Below are 12,067 nucleotides of genomic sequence, written 5' to 3' on the forward strand. Positions count from 1 at the left end.
ATCAACTCGTCAAATTTTGAACTCTCAACCACGTTAGGATGAAGTAAATTACGGAGTAAAAGATAGGCTTCGTCGGATAGATGAGTCAATAAGACAGCACGTTTCTTGTCTTCGGAATCTATTCCATTTAACAAAATGAACTGTTTTACCTTGTTACAGAAAATTTCCCATTGTTGCGTTTTGGGTTCAAATGCACTTAAAGTGCCGATAGTCATCGTCGCCATGTGAAATGTATGGAAATAATCTAAATAAACATGAATAAAACTGGAGATTCTAAGACCTGTCTTAGAATCTCCAGTTTTATTCATGTTCAGTCAGAGAAAATATATTCTTTTGTCCTGACAAAAGAATATATTTTCTCTCAGAAAGACATTGAAAACATCAATTCACAACCATAAACAATGAGATAGAGGATACATATCAACGGTACAAGAAATTTCATTATTTAGAACGATTTTTCTAGAACTCACGCTCCGCCTGCGTGCAATAACACATTTAAAGTGCGGGTGTGATGAAAAATAAATTATTTGGTATACCTAATATAACATGCAAATTATATTAACACATTCTCAATTGAAGCAAAAGTTACATTGTCATTCTCAACTGGATGTTTAACAAAAAACTCATCAATAATACGAACGGCTGACGTATAGGCTCCAGAGAATAATATAAACAGAGAGAAACTCCCAATGATTAAGTTCTTGTAGACAATGTAGTTGAAAGGGCCTCTGTCTCTGTCCCAACGATAGACGGTTTCGACGATGGCCGGGAAGAGAAAGCCCAGGGTGGAAAAGAAGATGGCGCCGACGAAGCTGATGACTAACTCCAGGTTCGGGAAGGCTGCTGCTACTGCCACTGTGGAAGTATTCAAATTTTAAGTCTGATCATCTTGTTAGGCAGTACTACAATGTTTTAATGTTAGGTTGTCTTAGATTTGGAGAATTATGTAATTCAGAGCGTGTATGTTTTTTTTTGTATTGTTTATTTATTTTTCTAATTTACAATAATTTACAATAACGCTTACTAGAGGCTTTGGTGGTAACTTTCACAGCCTGCAAAAAAATGACAACATCATAGTGAAATCCCGCTTTATTCCATTTATTCGCTAGAAAGGGACAGCACAACGTAAAACTATTTATTTTCTACTTTTATGCTATACATTTTAAAATTCTCACCTGATAGTAAAACTAAGAAAGTTCTGATGCTAATTTGGATGAGGTTTTCAAACTTCGATTCGCACTTCTTGAGCTTCCTCACAATCATCTCCAGGGCCACATAGCATTGGAGAGGATACGTGAAGTATATCACCATTGCCATTAACAGCTTTGTTATTTGCGCCAATCTGATAAAAAAAACAATTCATTATTCACTATTTTATTCATAATTATAAACATAGAAACACTTCTTTAACCCTTAAATGCATGGTGATGTATATATGCATCATATATTTGATGGCCTGTGGCTCTACAGCGTGTGGATTCCATACGGGCGAATAATGTATCCAGTTATAGTATCTGATCATACGAATCGTATAGGATAATCATTTTGTTGAAAAGTGTTATTAATTAAGAGTAATTAATTTGTTTAATCTGGCCAAGCAGCAATGTACGCCATCCAACTTAATTTGATATGACATAAACGTCATGCCGTAATGACGTTTAGGTAGATACGCTAATTGATTTGGACATAATACATTGCGTGCTGAATTATTATGTATGAAAAAAATATCTCATCTATTCAAAAGAAAAAACATGTAGTGAGGCTCCTTAGGTCCGATACTAATCGTTATTAAGATATTCGCCCGTATGGAATACACACGCTGTATATGTAGCTATCCAAAATCACATTTATAGCTTAATTATTATTCAGTATATATTATTATTTAATAAATAATTAAATAAATAAAATAATGTTATGATTTACTATTTATTATTTAAGGATAAAGATGAAATGGCGGAAAAGTGTGAAAAAACAGGATTATGGCGATTATTAGTATGTGATTTAGGCAGATTTTTTCGGAGTTAGTAATTAGTTTATGTTTAAACATTTTATCATGGGGGTTTCACAAATAGTGTACCTTTTTAATAGTAGTCAAACTTTACAAATAAAACTTACAAATATTATATTTGTATATAAATATATACATAAGTTTTGGCCTAATTAACTTCTAACACTGATTTAGTATTAAAATCGGTACTAAATATTTTTTTATTATTTTTCCCAGAGTCAGAAAACCATTGTCTATCACATATATTAATATCTCGTTAAAAGAAAAATTTATGCATTTAAGGGTTAAACGAAGCCTTTCGCTTTCTTGGTGGTGGTTTCCTTTAAAAAACGAAGTTTTAAAACTTGAGTAATAGGTATATAAAAATTATGTAGGTATCCTTGAAGTCAACAATGATTCCAACACAATTTTATAATCTTTCATGTCAACCCTATTGACATATATAATATTTGTATTCCTGTCTTCTATCACTCGGATAAAAAAAATGGTGTGTACTAGTAATTCATTACATGTCTTTTTTGCAGTAGACTATGCTTTACAGGAAGAATATCAAAAAAATATCTTGTTCAAGAAGCTGCACTTAGTCATACTTTTTGTGGATAAAAACAAGATAGGAAATGATTTCTGGCCCATCCAGTGCAATAAAATAATAAAAGGTACTTAAAATCCAACGAAAATAAATAATTAAGGCTACTCACAACTCGTCATCAGGTAAATTGAGCGTCACACTGCCTTTAACTTCCTCCCCAAATTGCAAATATCCGAAGAATCCGAAGACAGTGAAGAGAAAAGGTGACAGCGATCATGGTAATGTATAGAACGCTGGGACATCGCAGGAAGTGTTGTGGCTTCTTCATCTCGTTCTCTACGGGCATGACGACGCCGATACCCTCCATGGCGAATACTACGGTGCTGGGGAAATGATTAAAGTTCAGAAATTTGAAAAAATATACACGGTGTATTGAGCAAACACTGCCGTACCATCCTTTACTGGAACCATTTCGCCGCATTTTCAGGCCCCTATTTGAGAACCTCTGAAGACCAGAACGCAACATGAACTAGGCCATTTACTTTTTACGTAATGTAATAATACATCCAAAAAAAGTAAAAAAAAAATTACAGAAGAACATTTTTTGTGCGAAATTTGCTTGACGTCATATAACATTTTATTTTATTTTGCCCTCAGAAATGTTTCATTTATATGCTAAAATCTTTTGGTTTCCTCTCGTTACACCGTATATAAAATTATAGTCACGGTGAGGAATACATTAAAATATTGACGCGCATAAATTTTGGGACATTGAACAAAGAGAATCTTCCTGTTATAAATCTCTCTTTGAAAATCGTACTTATTTACCATATCGGATCATATCGTCACAAGCAGTATCTGGGCCATTTTTTTTTCAAAGGTCCACCCCACTTTTTTTGTAACATGGGTATTTTTTACGCGATTCATACTCAGAATCACGAGTTCTTTCGATCCTGATAGAAGAAAAAAAATGTCCCAAGATTTCCATACATTTTTCAGACCTTCCACTCCGTTACCGCCATACAAAATGTATGAAAAAATGGTAACGGAATGGGAAACAATCCTTAGGACACTTTTTTTCTCTTATTACGATTGAAAGAGCTAGCGATTCTGAGTGGAAACCACATAAACATTTCCAAATCCAAAAAGAAAGTGGGGTGGACAACTTTCAAAAAAATGGCCCATCTGGCAAATTATTATTTACGATCAGTCTGGTCTAGTTGGTCCCTGCCTGCTTTGCCAATGGTTTAGAAAATTATTTTCATTTCTAGCCATTCTTATGAATGAAACACTTTATTTTTCTTCAACGACGCGACTTGATGTAAGAACTGTCAATTAGTTACGCGTCTTCCAGATGTCAAATAGGTGCACGCAACACATTGCTGCTCAATATTTTTTTAAAAATTAATTACGCTCTAGTAGTTAGAACCAAACTTATAATTATTTGTCATACTTCTTAGCACTCAAACCTTGGTCTGGTTAAAGTTTGAGGTGATATAAAACATACAAGGTGTACTTGTATACGAAAGCTCACCTGAAGAAGAGTGGCCACGTTGAAGGATTAGCTACCATCACTCTGTCACTCACTGGAGGCAAATCAGTGAACATGTAATACATGGTGATGGCAAACACTATGACAACCATCACGTTGGCCACAGCCGAGAATGGCACCAAGTACTTGAGGTTCCTGATCTGACATATGAGCACTAGAGGTATGCTGATTATGATGCAGTACATTTGGATGGATAGATTCCACTCCGGTTGAAGTACATCTAATACCTGAAATATTATTTTTGAGTTGAATAACAATTAAATTAATAGTGACCAGGACACAGACCGTGATTACGACCTTGTTTGATTTTTGTCGAGCTCCCGATATTTTGACGCAGTTACATGCGCCATGACCACGGAAAACGGTCTAATATCCTAGTCAATATAAGTCTAATGAAACTAACAGTTGTTATTGAATAACAATATTGAAGTGCAGTAAATGCTGATATTTTGGATCACAATACGGTTGCATTAATTCAAATTAATAATCTTGAGGCCTTTTCCTCTTTGAGTCGATTCTGAGTTTCTGCTTTCGCTGGATCGAAAAAAAAAACATGAGGTTTAAAATTTACTTAATAATTACGCACGGTAAAATAATAATTAGCTTCTAAAAATACGGCACTACCATGTCTGAGGGAAAACAAATGAGCCAATAACAAGTTTCCTCAGATAGAAATCCGAAGCAATTTATCGGTCCTAGCGCAAGCGAGAACCCTATCAAAAATCACTTGACTGGAAACCTAGGCCACTCTGTAGGACTATGTCATAGTGACGTTATGAATCAGATTATAAGAAATCTCTTACTGCTTGTCATTTTGACATGGTTGTAGAGTGGCCTAGGGTTCCAATTTGTTGACTGTACTTATTTAAAACAGTCCATTATCCCATACAGTCCGCTTTCAAGACCGATAGTTATCACAGCTGATGATTAAAAAAAAACATAAATATCTATCAGTCAAAAATCAACACAAAACGTGGGAATGAAATCCCAGTGAGATTTTTAATAAATTAAATGCACGTTAAACTAATTCGCGGAATATAATATTAACTTCATGTTTTTGCGCAGTATTTTTTATCAACATACAGTCGCTACAACTATGTTTGCATGCATTGTATTATGTTTTATCAGCAGATAAAAATTTGACTGATTGATTGATTGATTGCTAAGTAAATGAATATTATCTAAAGTCCCTTGCATGTAGTGGTGTACAATTCGCAGAAATGCGACGGACTATGAAAAACGGGATCATATAATTTGTTATAGTTTTGTTTAATTAATCCCGTTTTAACGATGCTGTTCTCGACTGCCCGAGTTCCTGTAATTGGATTTCCATTGTCTATATTTTTGTATAGGTAGCAAGATTTCTTTGGATTATATAAGACTTAACTAATAAGTAATATAAAGAAGTGCATTAAATGCTTTTGATTGTTTTTTTTATCGATGCCTAGTTTACCATAAACTCATCATCAGAGGTGGGACAAATGGACGTCATTGATTGCAATAACATGGACATGACTCAAAAGTTTGATTGATTAATTTCTTATCTGTAATTTGTATGAAAACACACGACTTATTATTGGGTATATTTATTAAAATAAACAGTATTTTTTCTAAATTTTCCGTGGACACTTTATTCCTTTTCTCGTCCAAAATATCCATATGAGCTGAAAAACTCTGTTCGCTCCAATCTACTGAAGTTAACGGAGGAAACGTCAGTACATTAACAAGAATACTTTCATGCCAATAAGATTAAGTCTAATTTGTCTTCTATGTATTGGATGACAGTTAAATTGCGGATTTCATTTTTCCTTTCAAACTGATTCTTATTTCACCTTGAATAATTTGCAAGAAAAAAAAATAGATTGTTTTGTTTTTCTAAAAGGAAATAAAAGAAGGTATGATATCTTTAGTTTAGTATATCATTGAAATCTTATCAATGATCACTATATCATCAATCATTTAATTCATTAATCAATCAATCAAACTTTCAAACCATGTCCATGTTATTGCGAGCTATGACGCCCATTTGTCTGACCTCTCTGCTCATCATCTATATAGACCCTGGAGGAAGGCTTTAAGATTGCTAGTTAAATTTTATGACAGCCATATGCTAATCCAAAACACTTTTTCTACTCCAGCACTTAAATCTGTCAGTTAGATTATTGTCAGCGGTATCCAAATTAAGTTCATTTGAGTAACGATGAGAAAGTCTATTTGTCTATAGGTTCATAGGATTACTGCTAGCAGTAATCATATGAATATAGGAGTTCTGTTAATTTTTTTTTAAAAGCACATCTTCCATTTATCAGGTATGTTTTCATTTACAGTAATAAGTAACTTTTAATAAATAATATAATATTTAGGTTCATAATTTAAATCAAGATGAAAAAATAAACTTAAATGCGTTTTACATATTAGATATTGCAAAACAAAGGTAAAAATCATAAGTTTATCCAATAATTTTACATTCGACATTTAAATATTCTTGAACGCAACCACATTTTTCGTAATTGAAAACCGGCTTATTTTCTATTTCTCTTGTCTATGGTATGTTTGACATTTGTAAACTTATCACGAAACTATTTGAACTATTTCGGTGGTGTGTAGTTTGTTTTAATTCGACGTTATTGTGCAAAAACATAAGTAATTATGAGTGATTCTGGTGAAAAATGCACTTCCGAAGAAATCAAGGCTATGGGCGCTCAAAGTGACTGACAATTTGTTACATGAAAAGTCAGATAAAGCGTACCAAAAATGTTATGATTGTTTTGACATGGAAATTGCAAAAAAATGTTTCAACTTTCTCTGAAACGGCGTTGTTGGCATATTTTGAAGAATTGTGCAACAAGTTCTCGCCATCAACATTGTGGACAGAATACTCAATGCTACGACGATCCACACAAATATTCCCATTTATTACATGAAGTAAGTAACTGACCCATTTTATTATTCTCGAATAGGTATGTATGTGGCTGTCGTAGAAAAAGTATAGTATACAATCGTAACATTATGAAGGCTATAAAAGTCTCGTACCTTACTTAGGCCACTCGGCAAGCCTTCGTGGCCTAACCGCGGTACTCAACTTTTATAGCCTTCATAACGTTACCGTTATATAATATACTATTATGATATTGAAAATCGCCTGTATGAATTTATTGTACAAATTGTATGAATTTATTGTTGTGTACTACTCGTAAAGGCAAAACTGTACATTTTTGAATAAAGTTATGTTAACAAAGTATAAGTAACTATAATTTTCAAACCTAACTGCAAATGACTTATTTAAAAAATGGGAAGCATATTAATACTTATATTTATTTAAGTAATATTAGGTATATAACTCACGCGAGCGATAAAATTATGAGTAAAAATCGCGCTGGTTTAAATAAACACAATTGATGCCTATTGATGTGAAAAAAGCCCTTGTGGCCTATTTGCAGAAAAAAACATTTGTATTTTGTTTTTTAAAAGGAATGTAATTCTATTAATTTAACTAGAACATATTATTCATTTATTACAAAAATATTTAATAAGTCAAAGAAAATACAACATTTTAATAAAGGGTAACTTAAAATAAATATTTACAAATAAACTAACTATTAAACCCCGCTCCTTATCGTTTTTGGTGCAAAAGTACCCATAATACTTATGGCGTTACCCCTTTGGATGGTTATGGATAACTTTTGTGTTTTTATATTTTGTTACATTGACATAAATCTTACCTCTTTAAAAGACGAAGAGATGAAAACCACATAAACACATAAAGTACTAGAATAAGCTAGTAGCAATGAATAGTCCACTACTCCTCTGAAAATAAAACAGATAAAAATAAACTTGATGACATTGATGTGAAATATTTTAGTGCAAAATACATAATTATAAAAAACCTCGTGCTATAGCGTCCAATCAACGCGCTATACAGGGTGGAAAAATAAGTCAGGCCCTGGAGGGAAACTATCTTAAATCCATATGCTGTCTCATGTCTCAAAGAAGACATTCCTTTATTTAAAAAAAAAACAAAACTGCATTCAAAGGTTTTTTAAATCACCTATGGTTAAGGTTTATATGGATAGTAAAATAAAGTTAATCTTAGATTAAATAATATTTTTTTTAAGACCAAATGTTTACAGAAATGTTATCCTGAAACTATTATTCAGATGTTTTATCATATCATTAAAATAATTATACATCGATTAGATTAATAACACTTTTTTTATAGTTTTTAGTAAGACAAGCGAGTTTTAGAAAATTTTTGGAAGCAGTTTTGTTTCTTTTTAAAAATAAAGGAATGTCTTCTTTAAGTAACATGAGCCAGCTTAAATATTTAAAGTAGTTTCCCTCCAGGGCCCGACTTATCTTTCCACCCTATATTAGTCAAAATTGGGTCGAAACGGTTCGTGTAAACAGTGCACGGCATGCGCGTGGCCTGTTGCTGGAACTTGGCCTGCGCACTACCGTGAGCCTAAGCGCAATACCTAAATATACTTAGTATTTTGCAACTGGGATAAGTTCTGTGATAATTTAAAAAAATCACGACCATCAGCATTCAGGAAAGCGAAGCAAGAAGGAAAATGACAACTGGCCGGCACAGCTTGCAAATCGAGGTGGGTGGCGGAAGAAAGGGGGAGGCCTTTGCTCAATAGTTGGGCCATTTTTTTTTCAAGGTTGTCCACCCCACTTTTTTGTAACATAGGTATTTTTTACGCGATTCATACTCAGAATCGCGAGGTCTTTCGGTCCTGACAGGAGAAAATAAATGTCCCAAGATTTCCATACATTTTTCAAACCTTCCATTCCGTTACCCCCATACGAAATGTATAAAAAAATGGTAACGGAATGGGAAACAAACCTTGAGACACTTTTTTTCTCCTGTTAGGATTGAAAGAGCTCGCGATTCTGAGTGGTAACCACATAAAAATTTCTAAATCCAAAAAAAAGGGAGGTGGACAACTTTGAAAAAAATGGCCCAGTTATTGTAGATAAGATAAGAAAAAAAAAACAATACTGACTTCACGAAGTTGCCCCACGACTGCAATCTCTTAGGTCCATATGTGAAAGCCGCTCCACACGTTTCGGAAAAACTCATCGACGGCTTTTTGGCGTCCACGCAAACCTGTTGCGATGTTCTGACCTACAAAGTTTTGATCAAGCATAAATATTTGCTTAAATTGTATCTGTATTAATCCCTCGTATCGTATGCATAGACATGGTTTCAAATGTTAATAATATATCAAGGTCACTCTTTCAGTGATCAAAACTGACAAGCACACGGGGCTAGATTTTTTGTTATTTTTTGTCAAGCTTCCGATATTTCGACGCAATTAAATGGGTGTGCGTAGCCGAATGCACTAATATTCACGAAACACTGACAATATTATCTCTTTCGTAGCTATCTATCTCTAGCGCTCTTTCGTATTGGCGTGACAGAGCCAGACTACCTTTCTGCGGCGTTTTGGTGGCGTTTCGCGTCGCAGAAATGCCATTCGGCTACGGGGCCAGGACACGGGTAACTAACACCATGGACAATCCAGTCCCACCCCTATGGTGGGACTGGATTGTCAAATGAACGTAGTAACTAACACTCTGGTGTAGTATTTTTGGACAGACCAACGAGAGTGAATAACTGATAATGAAAAACCGGCCAAGAGCGTGTCGGGCCACGCTCAGTGTAGGGTTCCGTAGTTTTCCGTATTTTTCTCAAAAACTACTGAACCTATCAAGTTCAAAACAATTTTCCTAGAAAGTCTTTATAAAGTCCTACTTTTGTGATTTTTTTCATATTTTTTAAACATATAGTTCAAAAGTTAGAGGGGTGGACACACTTTTTTTCCTTTAGGAGCGATTATTTCCGAAAATATTGATATTATCAAAAAACGATTTTAGTAAACCCTTACTCATTTTAAAATACCTATCCAACAATATATCACACGTTGGGGTTGGAATGAAAAAAAAATCAGTCCCCACTTTACATGTAGGGGGGGTACCCTAACAAAACATTTATTTCCCCTTTTTATTTTACCACTTTGTCGGCGTGATTGAATATATACATATTGGTACCAAATTTCAGCTTTCTAGTGCTAACGGTTACTGAGATTATCCGCGGACGGACGGACGGACGGACGGACAGACAGACATGGCGAAACTATAAGGGTTCCTAGTTGACTACCGGAACCCTAAAAATGAACGCGAAGGCAGCTGACGCTCGCTTTTGAGGGTATACCACGCGCTGTGTATAATACAATTTTCAGTTACCCATCATCATAAGAAAAAATAAATAAAATATTGGGGGACACCTTACACAGATCAGCCTGGCCCCAAACTAAGGTAAGCTATAAATATAATAGATAAATACTTATATTAAGTTCATAGAAAATATCCATGACTCAGGAACAAATATCTGTGCTCATCAATTTACCGGGATTCGAACCCGGGACCGCGGTTTGCAGGCAGGACATGATTGATATAACTGCTGTGAAATATCGGAAGCTCAAATTTTTTTTTGGTATCACTTTATGCACAATTTAAAGAACATTATCCTTGTAAAGTAACCTGACCAGAAATACACAATGAACATTGTCAAGAGGGCGCAGTAATTCGCCAATAGTTCAATATGGTATGAAGAAAATAGTTTTAATGAAATTCCGCAACATGGCGCGAAGTCATATATCTCTGGTAAGGCTTTCAGATAAAAAAAATATAAGTAAATAACGTACCAGTATAGCTATCGTGTGTGTACAAAGATACCCAGCAAACAAAGTGCATATAGTCCCAAAGGCCAGTCCTGTGTTTCTGAAGGCTGCCGGCATCGCCAGAAGGCCGGAACCTATGCAACCCTTCAGCAAATGAAGGATCGACCCGATCGTGCTGAAAAAATACATAGTCACTTTGAAACAGAAGGCCATACAAATACTCGTACAAAGAAAAAACATTGCGATCTCAGCACAAGTATTTTTTTATAAAAAATTTTTTTTCTTTTATTAACAAAGCATTTTTTGTTGAAATGATTTATCATCAGAACCATATGTAACTTTCTCTTTTTTTTTGTAACTTTATCATCAGTGTAGATCAGAACAATTAAAAGATCATAAGGTACAGCGGGGCAAATCTCGACTGGGGGGCCATGTAACTGGGGCCCTATTCGAACCGTTATCTAACTGTCAAGTGGTATCATTTCAAAATCAACTGTGGATAATGGTCGCATGTGAGATCGGATCGCAAGTTGGTTTTGAGCCAACCAAAACGTATTAATTGAAAAAAAATATGAATCTAAAATCAACTTTATCTTAGTACAATAGGGCTTATAGTTTTTTACATTAAGCAAAACGGTACATGATTCATGTGTCCTTTTTACCGTTGACAGCTTTTGGTACATGTGGATTTGGTCGCTAGACTTTTTTGTCTATGGAAACGCTGTGCACGATGCGGTGGCGAGTAGCGGAACTAAACATGTCATTTACCGGCTATCAAAAAGAGGTTACACTGGTGATGGTCGATAAAGACTATTATTAAACGAATTTTAGCAGCAATGAAGCTTTATTGACAAGCGTTATTTTTGTGAAACCGACATCTACACGTCACATAATGCTAGCTCCACACATTATGAAATAAACGCCACAAATTATAGGAGGTATATACACGTCACCCAATCTCAAGTTGCTTCTAAACCACGCTTACGGATCAAGTCGTAAGTACATTCACACATTTTACAAAATACTTAAATTGAATTTTTTTTTCTCCTACAAAGCCGCCATTCATAGAGTCTGACCGGAAAGTGAAGAGTCGTGAAATGTATGGGGTCTAATACATTCCACGACTCACGACTCCTCACTTTCTGTACAGACACTAGTATACAAGGGGTTTGCATTGAAATTCAATGAGGAGGCACACTCGAAGCTTGTGACAGATGGCGCCACCTTATAAGTCCATTGCACAGACAAAGAATTTAATACGTGAGAGTGAGAAGAAGATATATTTTTCT

The 12,067-nt window shown here is 34.7% G+C and overlaps 1 protein-coding gene across 1 annotated transcript in view; it reads right to left on the reverse strand.

Moving 5' to 3' along the window:
* Positions 1-429: 429 nt before the first annotated feature.
* The window catches only part of LOC125228559 (proton-coupled amino acid transporter-like protein pathetic), a 51,382-nt gene continuing 39,744 nt past the window's right edge, over positions 430-12,067 (reverse strand). The window contains 8 exon segments of the mRNA XM_048133169.1: positions 430-855; positions 1,176-1,342; positions 2,707-2,798; positions 2,800-2,920; positions 4,072-4,316; positions 7,812-7,896; positions 9,099-9,220; positions 10,803-10,953. Of these exon segments, the coding sequence (XP_047989126.1) occupies positions 554-855; positions 1,176-1,342; positions 2,707-2,798; positions 2,800-2,920; positions 4,072-4,316; positions 7,812-7,896; positions 9,099-9,220; positions 10,803-10,953 (1,285 nt within the window). The 3' untranslated portion in view covers positions 430-553.

The sequence above is a fragment of the Leguminivora glycinivorella genome, chromosome 8 (assembly GCF_023078275.1).
Source record: "Leguminivora glycinivorella isolate SPB_JAAS2020 chromosome 8, LegGlyc_1.1, whole genome shotgun sequence".
Lineage (NCBI taxonomy): Eukaryota > Metazoa > Arthropoda > Insecta > Lepidoptera > Tortricidae > Leguminivora > Leguminivora glycinivorella.